Here is a 20,979-nt window from a genome sequence, read left to right as displayed (position 1 = left end):
TTGACCCATGTGTAAAACAGAAATTGCAGAAAATGCTTTCCATAGGATGGTGAAGTTATCCTGGAAATCCAGACCCATTTATAGAAAGACATAAGGTCTAGCAATGAGCAAGGCGGGGCGGGACCAACGCATGCATTTCAGAATAACACTGCATGTAACCAGATAGCTCTACGACCAATCAGTGCAATGAACAAGGTGACGACTTTGACGGCGCACCTCTGTTGTCATCCTGTTACGCCTGCTCATAACTGATAGTACCATTCGATTGAGGTTTGGGGATTTTATGACATAGTTAATGAGCTCGGACAGTTACTGCCCAGAGGCAGCAGGAGAGCAAATTTAAATGTTTCAGGGGTAGAAGGCAGTGTTTACATGTAGCCAATTTTTTTCCCCTAGGATGGGGGAGGCATGACACGCTCTACTCTGCCTGTGATTGGCTAGTACTTGTTGCCTTGGGTTGGTTAAGTTTAAGCATGAGGAGTGAGATTAATAAAAAGGATTACTTCACGCATTTTTATCCAAATGGGTCATTTTGCGTCATTGGGCGGATGTCCGCATATTGCGGATGCTCCCTCTTTCGCTGGGACAGAGACAAGCCAAACATCGTTTACCTGAACACAATGCCCACATTGCCATGACACAAACCAGGAATAAAATGGGAAAAGTATAACTTGAAGTTTAGGGTAAGAATATCTGGGGAAGCCAGTCAGAGGCAGGGCCCTGATTGCCATCCGGGGACAACAGATACCGCCTACATGATTTGATAATGCAGTAATGAGGTATTAATTTGAATCACACCACAACTGTCAGCTCTAATGAGAATATTGTTGACAATATGATTCATTATAGTTACTGAAAACACTTTTTATTTTTCTATAAAAACAAAAAATCAACATAGAAACTGAACACAACAACATAACACTGGTGAGCAAAATACATAATCAGACTTGTATATGTAATGTAGCAGTGTCCACCCTGTAGGTTCAACACGGGACAGACGCGGAGGCAGGGGACATCAGAAACCCTGCTGCGTGAGTGCACGAGTGTCTATTTAATGGTGCAACAGTGTCTTTAATAAGAGGAAGGACTCGACTACATGAGACAAAGATTACAACACTTCAACCCTGAGCCTTATTCAACGTAAATACTCTACATCATAGCAGAAACAGACATGGACAGACAAACACACTGTACTGGCCAACGTACTGTAGAAAAGAGGTTCATACTGTGTCTTGGAATGCAGGAAGTTTCCAACCTGTTGACTTTTCAGGGAGACGATCAAGGAGGAAATAATCAAAATGATGCAGATAGGGATATTATCTTCACTCTTGAGCGTCCACGAGCTTCTGTCGTATTTAAACTTATTATGTGCAAGAGTCTGAATGTTTCAAATGTCAATAGGAAGTCCCGGTGACAGCCACGTATAATATTGACTTTGTAGTGCGTATCCAAGGAGGGAAAAGAAAAACAAGTGTATCTTAAAATCCCAAGATCTCTGTAGTCCTTTAATGGCTTCGTTAAGGAAGGGGAAACTAAATGCTCTCTCCCTTTTCGGAGAACTTTGAAAACTTTAAAAAATACTAGACCACCTTTGATTCGGGCCGTCCGTTCTCTCTCTCGGCTGATATATGAGCAGGAACTAAGGTCGTGAGCAGGAGGGTAAAAAGGTGCTTGATTCAAGTCAGTAATCCATTTTTCTCAGGCGTGTACATACAAAGGACAGTTACCCCCACACACACACACACGGTAACACATGGTACGGTCCATACGTAACACTGCAATGACAGTTCTTCCATATTGGGATCGATGGATACATGACCACAGTGCTATGTCATATCCTCCTCCTCTGAGCAGTAGTCCTGGCCCTGCAAACAAAACAGCAGTTAGTGAACAACACATTTTCCTCTTATTTCATGTTCCTTAGCCCGATGAAATTAATGCAACGGCAAATGCATTTAAAAAAATCCCATGTAAAATATTCTAATTAGTAACAAATAATCTGTTCCACTGAGATGATTTACGTCAGACCTTTAAAGTGTAAAACAAAAACCTTCAGGAAGTCATTTTGTTATAAACAAATATGATCATATAACAATATTGCAACATCACACTGAAATGTGATTAATGCAGCACAGGAAGTTTAATTAGGGATAAAAAAAAAAAAACACCAGTTTATTCCAGGAAGGATCAATCTTAGATTATTTAACACTATGAGAGGCAGGGCCTTAAATCACACTCAGCTACTGTAGAAAATGGAGAAGACTTATTTCCATTTGTGGTGTTTGTTGTAAAGATCAAGTCCTTCTTTGTGCGCTATCACACAGATATTGAACAGGGACACATTAACCGTAGCAAAAATGCAACTACATATAATCTCCATATAAATTAGAGAAATGTTGCCCTGTCACCATTGCCATTGCTCTCTTCCTCTGCGTGCACGCATATATATATTTAACAAATGACAATTAGTCATATAATAGTCTTTTTTTCAATACTTTGAGTTCCCCACCCTGTCTGTGGCTCTCCTGTTCCTCCTGAAGACATGAAAGTAAAAATTAGTTTTTAAAAATGGCCGTATAGGGCACGTATGCAAGCAGCTTATAACAACCACATCTACGTTTGTTGATAAGCGGCCATCTCCAGGGCAGTAGTCATTAAATGAGGAAGTAAGGTGACGTAGTTTAAGCCCCAAACTCCGACGTATGGGGGAAGGTTGGTGAGGTGGACGGGTCAAACAGACGCAGGGCTTCCACCCAGGTACTGGTGTTTGTTGCCCTTGTGAAACCATAAAGCAACGGTGACATTTCTTAAGGTGAACAACTTCTGTCCGTGACTCATTCTAAGCCAATCCATGTTCCTTCTCTAACCCTAACTAAGTGTTTTTGTTGCCTCAACATCCGTTTCACAATGTTAACGTGTCAAACTGCACCCAAATCACAACAGTGACGGGATTTAAACAGCCACCAGGGTCAGCTCTTTAAAACCACTGCCCTGCAGCCATTTCACAACGTTAGATAGGACGGTCATACTGTATGTGGCAAATATCACTAAGCAAGAATTCATTGTGCATTTGCTGGGGACTGTTTTGAGCAGCGGATAAATACACAATTGGTGCACTGCAGCACTACTGAGTGTTTCAACAGCAGCACTGTGCTTCTGCTCTATGCAATGAAAGGAATATATCACCCTGTGCAACAGTGTGACTCAAAGGTGTGTTTTTATAGACGACAATAGAGCTTCATGTCACATAAGAATAAGAATAAGCTCTTTATACACTCGTAAAACTCATTACTAGAATCAGTTACATTTTCATGGCACAATGAGAAAAGTACAGAATACAACAGGCCTTGTACTTTGATCCACAGGATGTAATTTAACTGCCCCTTGATGCCATGAAACAATACAACTCATAAGGAGGCAGAGTTAAACTTAACCACTCCTGACCAGATTTAGTCACACTGTTGCACAACATGTTTTCAACAATACTTCTTTAAATAACCACAGCAGAGGAAAGCACAGGACATGACAGATTGAGGCTTCACTGTGTCATCTGCTGTGTCCTCTCAGATTTGCTGCAGTGACAGGATTAACCTCCATTATGTCATTAAGAGGGAGCTTTTCTGCAAAAACACAGACAAAAAGTGACGCTGCAATGATGCCGTGTCATTTTCTTACTTTTTCAATTTTCTCATCCAACATCCTGAAGAATTCTTGCTGACTCTCTGAGGAGTGGATGCTCCTGCAAAGATAAACACGATGAGCAGGTTAGGGACAAACTGACTAATACGAAAAATACATATAATAAATGCATATTAATGATGCAGTAATAGCATCATCAGCCGGTTGACACTTACAGAATCTTTCCATTCCCATTGGACCCTGTTTCATCCAAGTGTTGACTTCTACCAAGGAGAGCACTTTTCTCCTGCAGGACGCACGGACGCGCACACGCGCGCACGCACGCACGCACGCACGCACGCACGCACGCACGCACGCACGCACGCACGCACGCACGCACACACACACACACACACACACACACACACACACACACACACACACACACACACACACACACACACACACACACACACACACACACACACACACACACACACACACACACACACACACACACACACACACACACACACACACACACAAAAATCAACCCTCTGATCCAGAAGTTGTGTTATGTCTTGTGTCAGAATGGAAAATACACAAGTTCCACAGTTGCCTTATGTCATTATGACATGTTATCATGACAATGTAAACATGACTTTATATTAACAGATTACACTCTTAAAAAATACTTATTAAAAAATACTTCTCGGTATCAGCCCAGATATATCGTTATGGAGACAGAAAAGGTCGGATCGGTGCATCCTTATAGGGTGCTGCAGGGATGACGTATTCTTGTAGGCCCACACAGAAGTTAGCACCGCCCCGGTCCCCTCGACAAAATGATAATGGCATTTTTTTCATTGGATTTTGGATTTTTACAGAAAATAAGTTCTGTGGCAAACAAAAGTTTGTGATATTTTTTGCTCATCAAGATAATCTTTACCAACTTTTATGATTTAAGAAGTAAAAAGTTAAGAAGCCATTAGCTTCCAACTGATTCACCTGACATTTGTAGTCTCATTTAGCCGCTTGTTAGCAAACAGCTTTTTTTAAAGATGCATATAAGCTTCAAAATTCACAAGCGGGGGAAAAAAGATATCTCTTAAGCCTGTGGGCTTAAGAGATATCGGCTGGGAACCGGAGGGCCGCCTGTTCGAGTCCCTGTGAGGACCATGAATGGAGCGTGGACTGGTGGCTGGAGAGGTGCCAGTTCATCTCCTGGGCACTGCCGAGACACCGAATACCAACTGCTCGTGACGCTGGTCACTGGCAGCCCCCTCGCTCTAACATCTCTCCATTAATTGCATGTATATAGATCCTGTTTGTGCATGTGTGTGTATTCCGGGCCTGTGTGTGTGTAACCTGAATAATAATAGAGTGAAAAAATCAAATTTCCTGTTGCTGGATTAATAAAGTAATTCTTCTTCTTCTAAACCATTGGCAAAAATGCTAACTCACGTCCGGGTTTTAGGACTCATTCCTGCAGCACTCTATAACAAACCATTAAAACAAACAGTTTTCCTCATTAATACACTGATGTTTGAACACAGACCTCGTAAAAAAACAAATGTGTCTAAATATAAAGCCATCATAATAAACAGTAAATGTCCCATTTTAGTCATAAAATAGAAAACAAAGGAGGACAACAGAACCACGCACTGTGCTGTCCTGGCCGTCCACGCCTCCCTCTTCTCCACTGATGTACTTGACTTTCTCCACTCCTTTCATCTTGTACTCATCTGTGACAGAGAGGGAGACACAGAGGCAGAGAGGGGCACGTCTCCTCTGATTTATACAGGACAGCAAAGCACGACGACACTCACAGCCGCCCCGATCTGCACAATCCTCCGGGTTAATAGTTCCTCACAGTTCAGTACATGGCAAAGTAATTATGTGCTTGAGTTCTCACGCTCCAGACTAAATCCTCTCTTAACAATGGTTGGTGAGCTGCGAACACATGAGCTGTCAGCCTGATTCTCCTCTTTTCTCTGCCTCTCAATCTTTTCTCTCACACATGCACAGAGCCCCTCCTCATCTCGCTCCCACGCATTTAGAAAAGGAGGAAATGGAAATACAGTTATGATGAATAATAATGGACTCACAGTTATCACACATCAGATTAATGCTGTGTACATTTTTATTGAAGCTCACAGATGGTGTCAGTTTATTCCTCCGTAGTTAGTACCTATGACAATAAACATTTGTCTTACAGATGTTGGTAGCACCGTGTGCAGGTCTAACTGTATTTAATTGTGCTTAATAAAGCAATAATTAAAGGTCTATTAGGATCTGACGGCGTGCCAGTTAACAAAGCTCATCCCAGAACTTTGAATCATTGCTAACCACTTTGAAAGTTTTTGTAAAATGAAGTTTGCATATACAGTATTTCCTTCTTCTTATTTCTTTCACAGCACATCTTTTCTGTCCAATTTGGCCTCCAGTTCATATAATAACTTAAAATGAAACCTATGAAATTGTTCATACTGCATGTTTTGTGTGATTCCAGGAGTGACTGCTCATAGTAGAAATGCTTTTGTTCGGGCAAAAGTTCAACAGAAAGCTGGTTTAAGCCAGGTCCCTGGTTTCATTTGGGGTTTCAGATGTGGAGTGAGTGCAGTAAATCACATGGTCAGTGGAAATGCCCTAAAATGATCACCACATAAAGCTATGCCTAAATGGTTATAAATGATTTTATACAATACCTTGACGTATTTTCCCTTCAGATATTTATATATAAATATATTTAGAAAGAGAGATGTTCAAGTTGCTTAATCAAAATCATCTGAATATTGATGATCAATAGTTTTGAGTTACTTTATACATCAATTTCTGGTTTCAGCTTCTTCCGTGAGCAAATGAACACAATTGTAAATGAGATATGTTGGACTTTTGGACTCTTGGAAAGATAATACAAGACATTTGAAGCTGACATCTCTGGCTCTGAGAAATAGAAATTGTTGGCAGGCATTTTCGATCATTTTCAGCAAAAAACAATCAGCACAATGTGACTTCTACATTAATTGATAGTGAAATGAATTGTTAGTAGCAGCTCTAGACAGGATTGGGTTTATCAGTGGTGTTAGCACCTTAACTGTTTGATGCTTTTGACCTTTGATGCCATCTGAGAGCATCGGGGTCACTATTCAATACTGTTAACACTTCATAAACCTTGTCACAAAGGTACTCCTGAATTAAAGCAAGAACATAAAGGTAAACAGGCTGACCAGAGAGGAGGTCCCCGTTGCTGTAGGCTTTATTCTGGCCCTCCTCACCGTTGGGCACGGCAGACACCTGCTTTGCAGAGGTGCAGCCCATCTCCTCCTCCTCAGATGCTCTCCTCCTCACCCCTGAGCATTACAAGCACACCTGGAGGGGCAGTTAGGAGGGAGTGGTTAGATATGTCATATATGTTGGATAACCGGTCAAGACATAGAGCTGGATCTGTTCAACGTTCCTGCCTGTTAAAAGGAATGTTTTCATCACAACTGTGTGCACAAGATTGCTGGATAAATACTGTAAATACATATTATTATTTTTTATTATAAGATAGTGCAACTTGCTGCAGCTCATGCAGGAATTGTTGGGTCTCTGTAAACCCTACAGTGTGGTCTAGACCTACTTTATATGTGTCTTGAGATACCTTTTGTTAAGATTTCGCACTGTAAATAAAGCCGAATTGAACTGAATAAGTGAAGATCAGGAGTTCAGAAACTTTGTGAGCAAAGTCCCAGAGCAGAACAGCCCCAGACAGTCGTCCTGATTGAGATTTTGTCTCTGGGGAAATCATCTGAGCAGCATCTGCCCTATTAGAGAGTGTGGTCCTTGTAACTATAATTACCAAAAGCCTCTTAGAGGAAAGGATTCTTCATCATCATTTCGCAGGGGGATGATTCCTCCGAACCCCAGCTTGGGAATATCTATTTTTTTTCATAATCAATTAGTCATGAAGCGCCCCACCCTAGAATTAAAACGCACAGGCTTTAAAAAAGACAGTGAAATAAGCCGGTTGTGAATCATGCACACGCCGGTCTGGGAAAACACCAATCAGAACGTGCGCACGGCGGTGCCAGCTGCACCGCAACAATAAGGCCTTTCAGGGTGCCACTGTGCCAAGTCGGGTCATTTCTATTAGTGAATGGGGGTTTTCTGTGGCGCTCAGAGGATTAAACTGTGTGCGCGCACAAGTGCTCCCATCTCCACCGTGATATCGGCTGGTGAGACCCGCAGCAATATGGCTAACATAACGGTGTGTAACATCAAATCACTGGTGTTTCGCATTTGGGCTCTGGGGAAATGTAAGTTATTAATCCCCATATGTTTTGGTTGATCCGAAACACACTGAACGCACAGCAGAGTCCAGCTGCAGAGTCAGCAGATCCGCGCACATCACTCACAGCTCACATCTGTACATTTAGATTGTTAAAAGCTGCAGCTGCACTCCATATACACGGTGCATTACTGGGCTACCTCATACACATGTATGCAAGCAAAGAAAAAGGAAACTAGAGAGGTGAGAGGGAAATGCATTCCCTCTGAGCTGCAAAGATTTCAACCATCGTTTCATTTCACAACATCGGAGAGAGGGGATAGCGATCAGGGTTCCTTAAACAAATAATAACAAAAGAAGGTGCGAAAAGAGCAGCCATTCCGCGGCCAACAGGAAACGCCGAGGCGATATCCCCCCACACACACGGAACCCAACATTAGCAGAATAAACCTACAGCAAATGGGCAGAATTACCTCCCTGGGTTGTCCATGGTTCCTCTGGTTGTAGTTCAGAGAGGCTTCACTCCAGACGGAGGACCCAGACAGATCGCATCTGCACCTCTCGGCTCAACTCAGGCATCAGCAGTCGGGATGCAGTCAGTCCGTCTGCCAGCTGTCTGGTTGGTCGGAGCTCATGTCCTGATACTCTGTTAAAAGTGATAAAATAGCGAGTTAAACAACAGCTAATGCAAATTTAAAATTTAGTTTTTTATGAAACTGTTTTTATTGTAGCACAAAACACACTACATCCACATTATTTTTTGAAGCACCCTACCTCTTTATGTGATGGATATTTGACTACGAAGTTGCGTTTCTTCAGTTGCCAGTAGGACCCAATTCAGCGGCGCACCCGGATCTTCCGCTCAGCTCATTCTTGTCTGCATCATCAGAGTTGACAGCGAACACAAAAAAGTTCTTCAAAGTTGACTTTTCTGTGACAAAAATCGACACTTGAAAACGCCGATCAGTGACCTCCACCAATATGACGTCACTCACGATGATCGCTCGCGTGGCGGACGGACTGCCGCTCGCGGCGTCCATACAGGAAGATGAACAGGTTTGAATGAAAGCTCGCGCCCCCTTAAATCCTCTGCGCGTGAACACAACCACACACCAAAGTCCATGCAAAAAATGTGATATTTACCCACTGCTCGCTTATCGCTGTGGCAAACACAGTGTCCTCTTGTACATAACTTATTAGGACTTACTTTTATTGTTCGGCTGTAACTTATTTATGTTTTTAATTATTTTAACTGTTTTATCTTGTTGGGTTGCTTTGTCACGTTTTATCGTAAAGCGCTTTGAAGCTTGCTTTTATCAGTTTTATTGTGAAACACGTTGTAAACATGATTATAAATGTAGTTATAATAGTTATTACTGTTATTCAGGGTTTGTACGGGTGCTGGAAATCCTTGAAAACACTTGAATTTTAGTGTGTTTTCAAGGTTTGAACAGTGCTTGGGTTTTAAATAAAGTGCTTGAAGTTTAGGTTATATTGGATGGCATATATGATATAGAACAGAGGAAGAATATCTCCATATTCAGAGACTGAAAGCAGCTTTTATTCTGACGTTTTGCATGAAAAATCCCTTTTTTATGATGCTTTCATCTGTAGAAATAACTCCTTCTGTAGAAAGTTGTCTCGGAAACATAATTTTGGTTGTTTATAGCACAGCAACATCTAATGTAATGTGATAATCAAATGCAATAATAAGTATATGGCATGCACTGTATACAATTATGTAGTTTACCACAGTTGTAATGCTGGAAACACAAGAAAATGCACCTTGAAATGCTTTAAATATGAAATATGAAATATGACTTTGGAAAAAGATGTAGGTACCCTTATTATTATTATTATTATTGTTATATGAAAGTGTACTCCTCCCAAAAACAAGAATAAAGACTTGATTTTGATTCTTTGTAGTAAATTAGTGAGTATGGTATATAACCAGAAGCAATTTATTTTAATAAAAAACACAACTTATTTACAATTTTGAAATTTCAGTTAACAATAACATATGTTAGTTAGTTAACCTTACGTGCTGTCCATCACTGTATGTAAATTAATTTTACTGAAACTAATTGTGTAAATAAAAATAAAATATTCAAAGTGTTTGCATGCCGGACAGTTGATTAATTATTCCTAAAGGGTTTCAGGCGTTAATTGTTCCATTATTCAACTCAGTCCAAAAAAACTCATTTGTAAACTAAAGTGTGTCATTTAAAAAATGTTGATATGAGTAGAGTAACGCTTTAATGCCCCTGATCAGCAATGTGTCTTTGTATATATACACAACATTAAATACATGTAGACATGTGTAGATGGACTTGTACTTATATAGCGCCTTTCTAGTCTTCTGACTACTCAAGGCGCTTTCACACTACTTGGCCCCATTCACCCATTCACACTGAAACTCACACAGATGGCGGTGGACATCTTCATACCAACTAATCTGACCATTCACACCACATTCACACACCCATGCGCAGCACAGGGAGCAATTCGGGGTTCAGTGTGGACCGGGGGAGCTAAGGATCGAACCGCGATCTCTCAAATGGAGGACGACCCACTCTGTCACTGAGCCACAGCCACCACTATAGACATTATAGACATTTATAAACTCAGAAATAACACACAGGTTGGGAATCAAATAAGACGACCTGGTCTTTCTGTGTGGCTCTGACTTTATCCAGGCGGCAGAGATCATTTAAATTAGTAACTATACAGCTCACATTCACAATTATTGTACAGCTGCCATACGTTACATATTGCAGTTCTGACGGTAACCTGTTTTTTTCCTGATCTTTGTCAGTCAGGAAGAGACCTCCAGCACTACCAGAGCCAGGCCAAGCAGCTGTGCCGCAAACTGAACACTCAGAGTCCGGACCGCTGTACCCTGGAGGCCGGGGACATGAACTTCCAGTAAGTTATCACGAGCACCAAGTAGCTACTCTTCGTTAAAATTGTATTCCGAGGAGAATTCCACATGTTACTCATTTCAGTTAGTTTGATTTAAACAGGCATCAAAATCTTTATAAATAACCATTGTTTTGGACTGAACTTTGTTTGTTTTTCTTCGTTTTAAGCTATTTAATAGCACAGGGTGTATGCTACCTTTTCCTCTGCGAGGCTTCATTTCCCAAAAAGATGGCTTTTGCATATCTCGAAGACCTCCACGGTGAGTTCTCTGACCAGTACGGAAGAAGAGTTCCCACGGTAACAAGGCCGTACTCTTTCATCGAGTTTGGTAAGAATATTTACGATACTAGGCATGTTGTGTCTTTCACTTTCTGCAGAAAAAAAAAAAAAAAATCCTTGACAAAGCTCATGTCATACCTACAATGTTCCAGACACATACATCCAGAAAACAAAGAAGTCATACGTGGACAGCAGGGCGAGGAGGAACTTTGGCAGCATCAACACAGAGCTACAGGACGTCCAGAGGATTATGGTGGCAAATATTGAGGAAGTTCTGCAAAGAGGAGAATCTCTTTCTGGTAAGTACGGTAATAAAAAAACAGTCCTGGCCACCAGGCTACCTGCTCAGAACACGAGGGACAAAATACCAAGAACTCCGGTTGTCACAATGCCACTATTTTAAACTTTGATACAAGTATAAAAATATGGCACCACAACAAAAAGAAAAAAAAGAGTCCTTTACTTGCATAACAGGATAACCCCCCCCCCCCCCCCCCCCCCCCCAATTAACAACCTGCACACAGTGCTGCTACAGAAAAACATACAAACACACAGTTGATTTTGCCAGTTTTTTTGTGTAGTCTTGGGCAGTAAATCTGACTGTAGATCTGCTTTTTTGTAGCTGTAACACTGTTGCTGTGACTACGGCATTTTTTAGTTTTGTGTCTATGTCAGGGGTAGACTTCACTGTAAAATGTGTGGGCAGTTTGTGTCTGTGTTTCAGATGAAATTCTATATATATAAATCTCTCCCTCCTTTTCTCACAGTACTTAGTAAATACTGCTGCTGTGTCATTGCTTAATAAAGGTCCAACTCATCTCGATACTTCCATTTCCCTCAGCTCTAGACACAAAAGCCAGCAATCTGTCCGGCCTCTCGAAGAAGTACCGCAGTGATGCCAAATACCTCAACACGCGCTCCACATACGCCAAGGTGGCTGCTGTGTCAGTGTTCTTCATCACGCTCATCATCTATGTGCGTTTCTGGTGGCTCTAAACGACTCGCAAACAAGGACTATGACACAAGTGAGAGGGGGTTGCATTCTGAAAAGCAAGCATTTAAAGTGATCCTGTTACATTTGTTTAAACCAGGGTGCCTTAAAGGGATCATACGGTCTATCCTCTTGACTTGTGTCATGTGTACAGTATAAACTGAGCCAAAGGTGTGGTGGGACTTCTATGTATGGAAGCAAATGATTCGCGGGGAGTTTGTGTACCTCTGTTTACTGGAATATAGAGCAGGGTGTTGATAAATTAACATTTCTTATATGGTATAGGGGTTTTGTTCAGAGTTTCAGCATTAAGGAGAACCCATGTATGAATATGCAGAGGTGTTGTGAAAAGTCTTAACACATGTTGTGACAAAAGAATGTTTATTGTTCAAAGTTTACATTGTAGCAAAGTCTTATTGGAAATATTAAATATTTATCAAAGTGTGGCTTCTATTTCATAGCTGTATTTATGACAAGTTATGGTAATAACAGACAGCTACAGTCCTCTTTATGGTATATACACACTTTAATAACAAAAACAAACGCTGTGCACGTCCCAAAAACTTTTACATGTGCTGGAACAAAGGCAATAATCAGACAAACGATCCACACACTGAATCAACGTTTCAATCCAACTGATCTTGGTCAGACTTTGTTTTAAAACCTGACAAAGGCTTTTAATAGTGTATAGATCTTTTTCATATACTCAAAAACCAGCACTTCCATGGTCACACGCACACTAGAGATGTCACGATAAACCGATTTTGCCATAACGTTTACACAACGCCACGGTTTCATAAACTTAACAACTGTGGAAGCTATGAGATCTATGTTGAATGTCCTGATTCCTGCATTGATGAAAAATGATCTTGCGAGTCAAGTTGTGTGTGTGTGTGTGCGCTGGGAAATCTCCTTTTGTGGGTCACGTAACAAGTGTGTGCGCGCGCCGGTTTTGTGTGAGAGTCGTCACTACAGTAACCTCAAGAGCTGTAAAGATGTTGGCTGGAACCGACAAGGCAGCTTTGGGATACCTTTTGGATACCTACCAGGGAGTTGTTTTAGAAGGTGGATATCCAATTTGTAAAGCGCGCCGTGTAAAAATGGCTGCAAAGGGTCCACACTTCAAGTGGAGTAGTTCACAAGTTTCTGTTTACATTCTGACTCTTGCAGGGATACGTAGTAGTTACCTGGATGTAACTCCAGTTCTATGAGTATGCGTAGAAACCTCTGTTTTCAATATAAAGAAGGTTGACATGTTTAATGTGCAGGACCAAAAGAATCCGTGTCTTTTTGCTTCCACAGTGTCGAATAAAAAATTACCTGATTAATAATCGTGAAACCGTGATATTTCCTCTGACAATAATCGTGACATCCCTAAAACACACACACACACACACACACACACACACACTCATGTTCACACAAAGAATGCATTATGCAGAGCAAAGCCAATGTGGACGTACAAGAGAAAACAGGTCACCTACGCAACTCTGGAAGCTGCTCAGCCAGGGTGAAGACAGCCAGTGTTGAAGTGGCTCTGCTGGAAACATGAGGGGGAAACAACTGAGACTCTGCTCTTGTGCTGCTGGTGATGATATCAACAGGCAGCAATACAGTCTCAGATGATGGTTAACTGTCAATAGATTAGATCAGACTTTAGTTAGAGGTGTTCGGTGGACAATGTTAAGCCTGAAAGTGTGCTCCCCCTGTCCTCGCCCAGATGAAACTTCAGTTATTATTGGTGAGGAGGTGAGAGCGCTTATTCTCTCGCCAGAGTTTCCAAGTTGGTATGAGACTGGAGCTGCTGTGTCCACGGTTGTCGAGGGATTCACAGCACAGTTTCAAGAGAAGAGTCCGTTTCCTTTTCCTGTCCTCCAGGGTGATGAATGGATGTTCGGCACAGACCTATGCCACCAGATCAAAGTCGTCCCTCTGCAAAAGAAACGCGGGTTGTATAAGTATTATGCACCGTCTAAGGAGTATTATAACAGAATTATGCTGTAGCCCAGGAGAATGATTAATGACACTTGAAGGTTTCAAACACCACATCATTTGCATTTAAACATGGGTATTAAAGCATGTTTTAGATTACTATTTTACCCCTAATACATATACTGTTTTAAACTGAATTACATATTGAACTGGGCCTACAATGACTGTCTATACACAAACCTTCATTTGGTGCATACAATAAGCTATTAAATAATCACTATTGACATATTTATATATTTATACACCTTGTATAAATGTTAAACATACCTGTGGTCACAGTGACACCTTTTATATGTTGGATTGATATTAATGTATGTTTTCAGAAACATTTAAATTTGTGAAAAATAAAACTATTTTTAATACGTTACGAAACCACCTGTTGAAGAAAAAACCACCTGTCCTGAAAACTCACTCACCTCATCGTTATAGTTCATGACATGCTGCTTTATCTTGGAGGAATCCACCCAAGTGACAAAATCTTCCATATTTCTGTAAAAAGTCACAGTAATAGTGTCAATATTTGACCATTTGAGACACTTTTCACACATATCTATAATGCTGATGTGTGAAAGGCCTTTTGTGACATAAAGTGGTCCACAACAAATCATGAGAAGACAAAACATCATGTGTGCTCTGACCTTGTGACAAGAAATGCTGGGTCTGTGACGATGTCTGGACCAACACGCACATCTGAGACTGAGTCAAGGTCAATGCTGCAAAACAATTTCTCCCCTGGCTTTGACGTAGATTAAATTAACCAAATCTTCCCAAGGAAATCCGAGACATGAAACTTCTCTCCCAAGAAAAGAAACTCTTGCAATAACGCATTAATGAAGGATACGTCCTTGTTCGATGAAGGTGATGGCGGTCTTCAGGTTCTGAGCCATGCGAAGGTTCAGCATGATGCTGGGCAGCCTCCTCCTGCAGGAATCGCACCCGTGAATTAAACGACAGACTAGTGATTCAAGCACTCAGTTAGGGTAGAAGATGTTTGTGGGATGATTTACCTGCAGAAAGAAGAAGCGGTGACTTTCTCTGTGAGGGACAGGTTCTGTTTGGTGGGCATGAGACCGATACTGTACCTTATGTGAAGAAACAAGAAAAGGAACAGTGAGAAAAACAACAAAGGACAAACAAACACCACTGTATGTCAGTAGAGGAGCCTGGATCGTAAAGAAAGTTCAAGTTTAAGATATATATGGCTAATTTTCAGGTTCGTTCTTGTATTTTGGGTTTCTACTAGGACATATTTACATGCTTTAATGTTCAAAAAACATCTTATTTTTCTCATACTGTCTGTCTAATTATACCTGTATTCACTCTCCAGGTCTGGGGAATGACTGTAACATCAGTGTAACGGCACTTTCTACTTAAATGTAGTCAGTTGAGGCATCTTTAAACGTACAGAAGTCCTGACGGCTCGTTTACAGGCTCAGTTTCTGAAAACGGGCTGTGTGCATTTCTCTGTAGATTGAGTTTGACACTTTCACAGTATTTATATCGCACCTCGAGCTGTTTAATGATAAATAAATAAATTAAAAAAGGCAAAGAAATCAATTTTACAATTCAGGACCTTTAAATGAAGTGAAAGGCGACAGGCGACGAAAAGTGACATTCAACGAGGTTGCCATGGTGATCCATCTTCAACATACAGGGAAACCCAAGTTAAAGGGACCGATGAGAGGGGGCTGGATCACCCTCTTCTCTCAATTTGTGATACAGGCCCCAGGTGATGAGTTATTAGATAGACGATTCTGTCAAGGGCAAAACATATGACACTGAGAAACTCACAGTTTTTCCAGCAGTTGATGTGTGCTCTGAGCTCTGAAGCCATCTTTTTCATCCAGGTCTCTGATTTTCTGGGCCAGGTCTCTGATGTTACGACTCAGCTTGTTGTACCTGAGACACAGGAGACATGAACACCACAGATCCTTTCACAGCTACATAAACATAAAACAGAATCAGAAATACTTTAATAATCCCAGGGGGAAATTATTTTCATTACAAACTCCAGCTATACAAACCACAAAAGATATACATACTGACAGACTACATATCTGGAAAAACAGAAATATAAAACAGTATATATATATATATATATATATATACACTGTAGTATATATATATATATATTTACAATAGTAATATGTACAAAAGTACTGTTATAATGTTCAAAGAACAGATTGTTTCTGATTGAGTCCATATTACAGAGAGAAAACATCCCAAATGTGTCCCAATTTATATCCTGTTGCAGTGACTGTGACATCAACTGACAGGGGTTAACAAGGGCCCAGACTGTTGCCTAGCAACTGAATTCCACAGGGAACTTTTACTATACACTGCTATAAAAAATAATTTGGTTTTCTATGTCCACGCTATTCACTAGTCAGCCGAGTTTCACAGACTGATTTACTCAAATTATACTATTAAACTAAAGGTTTAAGTAGGCGTTATCAGCTCTTAAATTATATATATTATAAATAAATTCATAAATTAATAAATAAATGTATGAATAAATAAATTAATTAATAAATGTATGAATAAATACAGGAATAAATGGGACATCCTAGCACATTAACATATGGACACCGAAATAAATAAATATAGGTGAACAGAAATGTAGAAAGAAATGTAAAGCATTCATTTGTTTTTTTCTTTTATTCTGTCATTTCTTTATAAATAAATAAATATATATATATATATATGTGTGTGTGTGTGTGTGTGTGTGTGTGTGTGTGTGTGTGTATGTGTGTGTGTGTTTATGCATTACTTTACTTATTTTACATAGTTACTGACACGACATGAAATTTTCAAATACAAGATATAAGTATGGAAGATTATACATGACTTAATTTGTCTCAATGAATCTAGCGCCAATCTTTTTATATTTATTGAATAAATAAACATTCATAAATAAATATATAAATAAATGTAAAAATAAATAATACAGAAATAAATATTTAAATGCTGAAATAAATAAATGAATACATTTATATTTAGAGTTGAAACTCATTTTGAAAGTCAACTTCAGCTCAAAATAAGAGTGTTTTGCCTCGTGTATTGGCTGAAGTATCCAGGCTTTAACACTATATCAAAGACAGCAGCACAGCGCGGTTGTATCCAGTTTTTTAATCACAGGCTTTATTAGAGATAAAGATGCAGGTCTTACTTGGTGTAGTCCTCCCTCTTCTCGATGTGATACCTCCGTAGCACTTTGACCTCGTGCAGGTTGTTGTCCACCTCCCAGTTGATGAAGTCCACCTTCTTCAACAACTTCTGTTCATGGTGCTTTAACTTACGGACCATTGTTACACCTTTCACCGGATGAGTTTAATGTACTAACGAGAGAAATGCTTCCTTCCCCGTGCAGGACGAAGACAGGGAAACACCGGAAACACGTGTTCTTCTTCTTCGCTATCAGGTCTGACGCACGGACGCACGTCAACGTGACTACAGCGTCATCTAGCGCCAATCTTTTATATTTTATTTCATGAAAAACATTTATTAAACATCCAGAGGAACATCCGCGTAAAATAAAAAAATTATAATAAATTAATTAAGGGCTAGGACCTTGTTTGTAAGTCATAATATTCTATTATCCAAAAAAAAAAAACAAGTGTCATCGCATTTCTATTTCTATTTTTTCATTATGAAACTAAACCAACATGCAGGAAATAAATTAAATGTTTCCCCTTTAATAGTATGATTATTACCATTAAATCCACGGTATTTTCCCTTTGCGTGTCTCAAAAATATCTTCTGACAATATTACAAATGTTTTGTTATTTTCAAACTTTATTTAGAAAATCCAAACAACCAAAACACAAATCCAGGCATCATTGTATTACGCTATAGAGAAAGTATTTAAATATATATATATATATACATTAGATAAGCTCTAAACATCAACTAACGTCAATAAAGAAAAAAATATCAAATATAACGAAAGAAAGAAAACTTTAATTTCTCTGCTGGCTTTTATGTGTCTTGCATCATTGTCACTTTTCAATTTCGATTGTTTTGTTTTTGTAGCATACGAGAATTTCTACCTACAAACAAGAGTAGTCACACATAAATACAGTATTAAGGCTTAATGAACTGAGTGCAAACCAGTGGATATTAAAAGGAAATATCCTTTATCAAAGGCTATTTGTATAAAGCCAAATTCATCGGATTTTTAATAGATAGCCTATATTTAGCATATTGGGACTTCAGAAAGTATCAGAACATTCCCTTTTATTATCACAGCATTCATCAAAAATAACTTAACTTTACAAAAACACAGCAAATAAAAAGTGATTCTCCAGCAGGAGTCCCCAAACCCTTGGAGGACATTATGTGACCGGTGCTTTGGTCTGTGTGCTGACAGAGAAGGACACCCCGGCTGCATGAAGCTTCAGGCTGCACTGAGACCTTTGCCTGTGTCCTGGACGTAGTTTGACTTTAAGTAGCGGTAAGACCAACTTTATAAGTTTAGTTTATTTAGTATTAAAGTACGCGAGGAGCGAAATGAGAAGATTATCCAGCGAATGAGTGTCCGGACACTTTCATCCACGTCCTCAGCTGAGATCCAGCCCGACAGGTAAGTCATTGTGTGATGGAGAGTTTGAGAAGGAGCTCTTTCAGACACGGAGAGGAGAAGTTGGACTGGTAAGGAGCAGATGAGATGTTAAATGATCTAGATTCAAGATTCAAGAAGCTTTATTTATGTGCAACAGTTTCAATACAAAGAGGGGAAAGGGTCAGAGTTAAAATCAGCTAACATAAATCAAATACAAATAAAGCTAACATAAAATAAATCAAACAATTAACTAAATGTGACAGAGTGCAACAGACACTGTGGTTAAACCTTTTGACCTGTGTGTAGCAGCTACCTAAGTTTATGTATTTTAAAGGGTAGGCGTTATAAGCTTTAGCTTCTGCCTATTCCCTTTTTTCAGACCTTATGAATTTTTTTTTTGTGTTTGGCATGAAATGTCTGAAAATAAACTGAACTGAACTGAACTGATATGCTGACATATATACATCAATACGCAGTGTGCAGTTTAGCAGCATATTGAAATAAAATGAGCACAAACTAAATAAGTGATAAGGAGCGATAAGTGATAACAGTGTTGAAAGTGTGGCAGCATTTCTTACTGAACTAAGTTAATGTCTGCAGGGACATCTGTTTTAGCTCTGTAGTCTGCACCTCATGTTGCTTCTTTACTTTCTTTCTTTATTTTAAACTGTCAAGACCCCTTCAGGGACAGTTTGATCCACTCTACTTTATTATCAGAAGTATAAAAAGCAATAACCATGAGGTATGTTGGCTTAGTGCTGGATGATGCGGCCAAAAGCTTCTATCTACGCGGTAAAGCTTATTTTTGTATATTCCTGCGAGTATTTAATATGTAAAAATACAGATTAGTATGTTGTGATTCTGGACAGTCTCTCCCGCTCCTCTTTAATCGTTGTTTTTGTCTCCCTCTGTCAGCGTTTTTCTGTATGTGCTTTCTTTCTGTTTTCTGGTTTGAGTTTGTTTTCCTGTATATTAACCCGGTACTGAGCCTCACTCAGTGCCGGATCATACCCTCTACCTACCCTGATGTCTCTCTGTGTACCTGTTCCTTTTGTGTCCACTCATCTCGTCAGTTTGTATCTAGTTCTTCGTGTTTTTCCTTTGTGTTAGTGCACCTTTTTGTAAATAAGTTTTATTAAATTTGTTAATACCGTCTCCTGAGTTCCGTGTCTGCATTTGGGTCCCCTCCGTGTATTCTCCGTCGTCAATCATGACATAGTAGTTTTATTAACAACTTTAGTGCAAAATATAAACTCAAAATATGTCACATTAGATTTTCATTATCATGAGAGGATTTCACTCAGTGGCGGATTCAGACTGTTTGAAGGGCAGGGGCGCAAAAATAAAAAGGGCAATTCTGCACAACATGGGCCCCCACCAGCACGCAAAAAGCTACAAGGCATCATGTATGATGAAATAATCCTCATCCTTGATTAAGATTAGGATAGTATCTGAATCGCTTTTCCACTACGGGCATACTCTTAATTCGCTTTTTGCTTCGTTATTCATAGCAGATTTAAGTACCACTCGATGTAGCTGTTCGTCGTAGCGACGCCACATTAAAGCAACGCCTCTTTCACATTCCCCTTTCGCTGGCTACCAAAGAGAGGAACGACTGCACCTCATTAGTTAACCACAACGGTTTTCCATATTCTTGCTTTAGAGGGCATATCATTTATTGTATGAAGGGGCACCTAAAGGGAACTCAATATAGTGTTGCTAAAGGGCACTTTAGCAACACTTTTACAACCATGGAGGCTCCAGACTGGCAGAAGGGCACTCATGAAGGCATGTTATCGAATTTTCTTGTTCTAGATATATTGTATGAAGGGGCACCCTAGACAGCACCCAATCTTTTTTTGCATGTGAAAAGGGCAGCCAATAAATAAGGCACTTTCTCTCGTTTTTGCCACTATTGAGGGCACTTTAGCACGCTTTCCACTGAAAGACGATCACCAAATTATTGCCCAGCTCATAGTGGGCTGTTAATGCCCCTCCTTCCCACCTTGCCTTCTTACAGATCCACATCCTGCTGATATTGCGGCGTTCAATATTTGTTCAGGTCAACTCCCATTAAAACAAACTAATAAATCAGATGTGCTCTCACAGACGTCCACGTCAGCATCTGAAGCTCAAGTGAGTTACTTGTTAGACTCAATTCATTCTGAGCACATGCACAGAGTCACAGCATTTCAGTTTAGACCTGAAACGTCTTTACAGTTATGACCTGTTCACCTCACTAGTGTGTTACCGTACCCTGCATGCTGAATTATCAGAATGAGGGCTGTCTCAAATGCCCCAAGGGTGGAGCAGATCCTGGTGGTCACTCCGAGCTCATCAGGG

At 40.0% G+C, this 20,979-nt stretch overlaps 3 protein-coding genes across 3 annotated transcripts; 1 reads left to right on the top strand and 2 right to left on the bottom strand.

Moving 5' to 3' along the window:
- Nucleotides 1-908: 908 nt before the first annotated feature.
- LOC310957329 (uncharacterized protein C1orf21 homolog) lies at nucleotides 909-8,480 on the bottom strand. The gene is made up of 6 exons (XM_083927833.1): nucleotides 8,365-8,480; nucleotides 6,849-6,990; nucleotides 5,284-5,363; nucleotides 3,855-3,925; nucleotides 3,676-3,739; nucleotides 909-1,865 (listed from the first exon to the last, which is right to left on the bottom strand). Exons 2-6 carry the CDS (start codon nucleotides 6,937-6,939, stop codon nucleotides 1,827-1,829), a joined length of 345 nt encoding a protein of 114 aa, XP_083783959.1. The 5' UTR covers nucleotides 6,940-6,990; nucleotides 8,365-8,480; the 3' UTR covers nucleotides 909-1,826.
- A 322-nt stretch (nucleotides 8,481-8,802) lies between these two features.
- On the top strand, nucleotides 8,803-12,285 carry sec22ba (SEC22 homolog B, vesicle trafficking protein a). The gene is made up of 5 exons (XM_083927829.1): nucleotides 8,803-8,947; nucleotides 10,707-10,816; nucleotides 10,981-11,141; nucleotides 11,245-11,391; nucleotides 11,934-12,285. Exons 1-5 carry the CDS (start codon nucleotides 8,873-8,875, stop codon nucleotides 12,086-12,088), a joined length of 648 nt encoding a protein of 215 aa, XP_083783955.1. The 5' UTR covers nucleotides 8,803-8,872; the 3' UTR covers nucleotides 12,089-12,285.
- A 175-nt stretch (nucleotides 12,286-12,460) lies between these two features.
- On the bottom strand, nucleotides 12,461-17,431 carry imp3 (IMP U3 small nucleolar ribonucleoprotein 3). Its single transcript, XM_083927831.1, has 7 exons — nucleotides 17,245-17,431; nucleotides 15,867-15,974; nucleotides 15,083-15,157; nucleotides 14,917-14,996; nucleotides 14,714-14,765; nucleotides 14,492-14,564; nucleotides 12,461-14,015 (listed from the first exon to the last, which is right to left on the bottom strand). Exons 1-7 carry the CDS (start codon nucleotides 17,379-17,381, stop codon nucleotides 13,989-13,991), a joined length of 552 nt encoding a protein of 183 aa, XP_083783957.1. The 5' UTR covers nucleotides 17,382-17,431; the 3' UTR covers nucleotides 12,461-13,988.
- Between the last annotated feature and the right edge of the window lie 3,548 nt (nucleotides 17,432-20,979).

This window comes from Echiichthys vipera, assembly GCF_963691815.1.
Source record: "Echiichthys vipera genome assembly, chromosome: 15".
Lineage (NCBI taxonomy): Eukaryota > Metazoa > Chordata > Actinopteri > Perciformes > Trachinidae > Echiichthys > Echiichthys vipera.
Note: the sequence above shows the minus strand (reverse complement) of the source record. Positions and strands in the feature narration are given on the sequence as shown.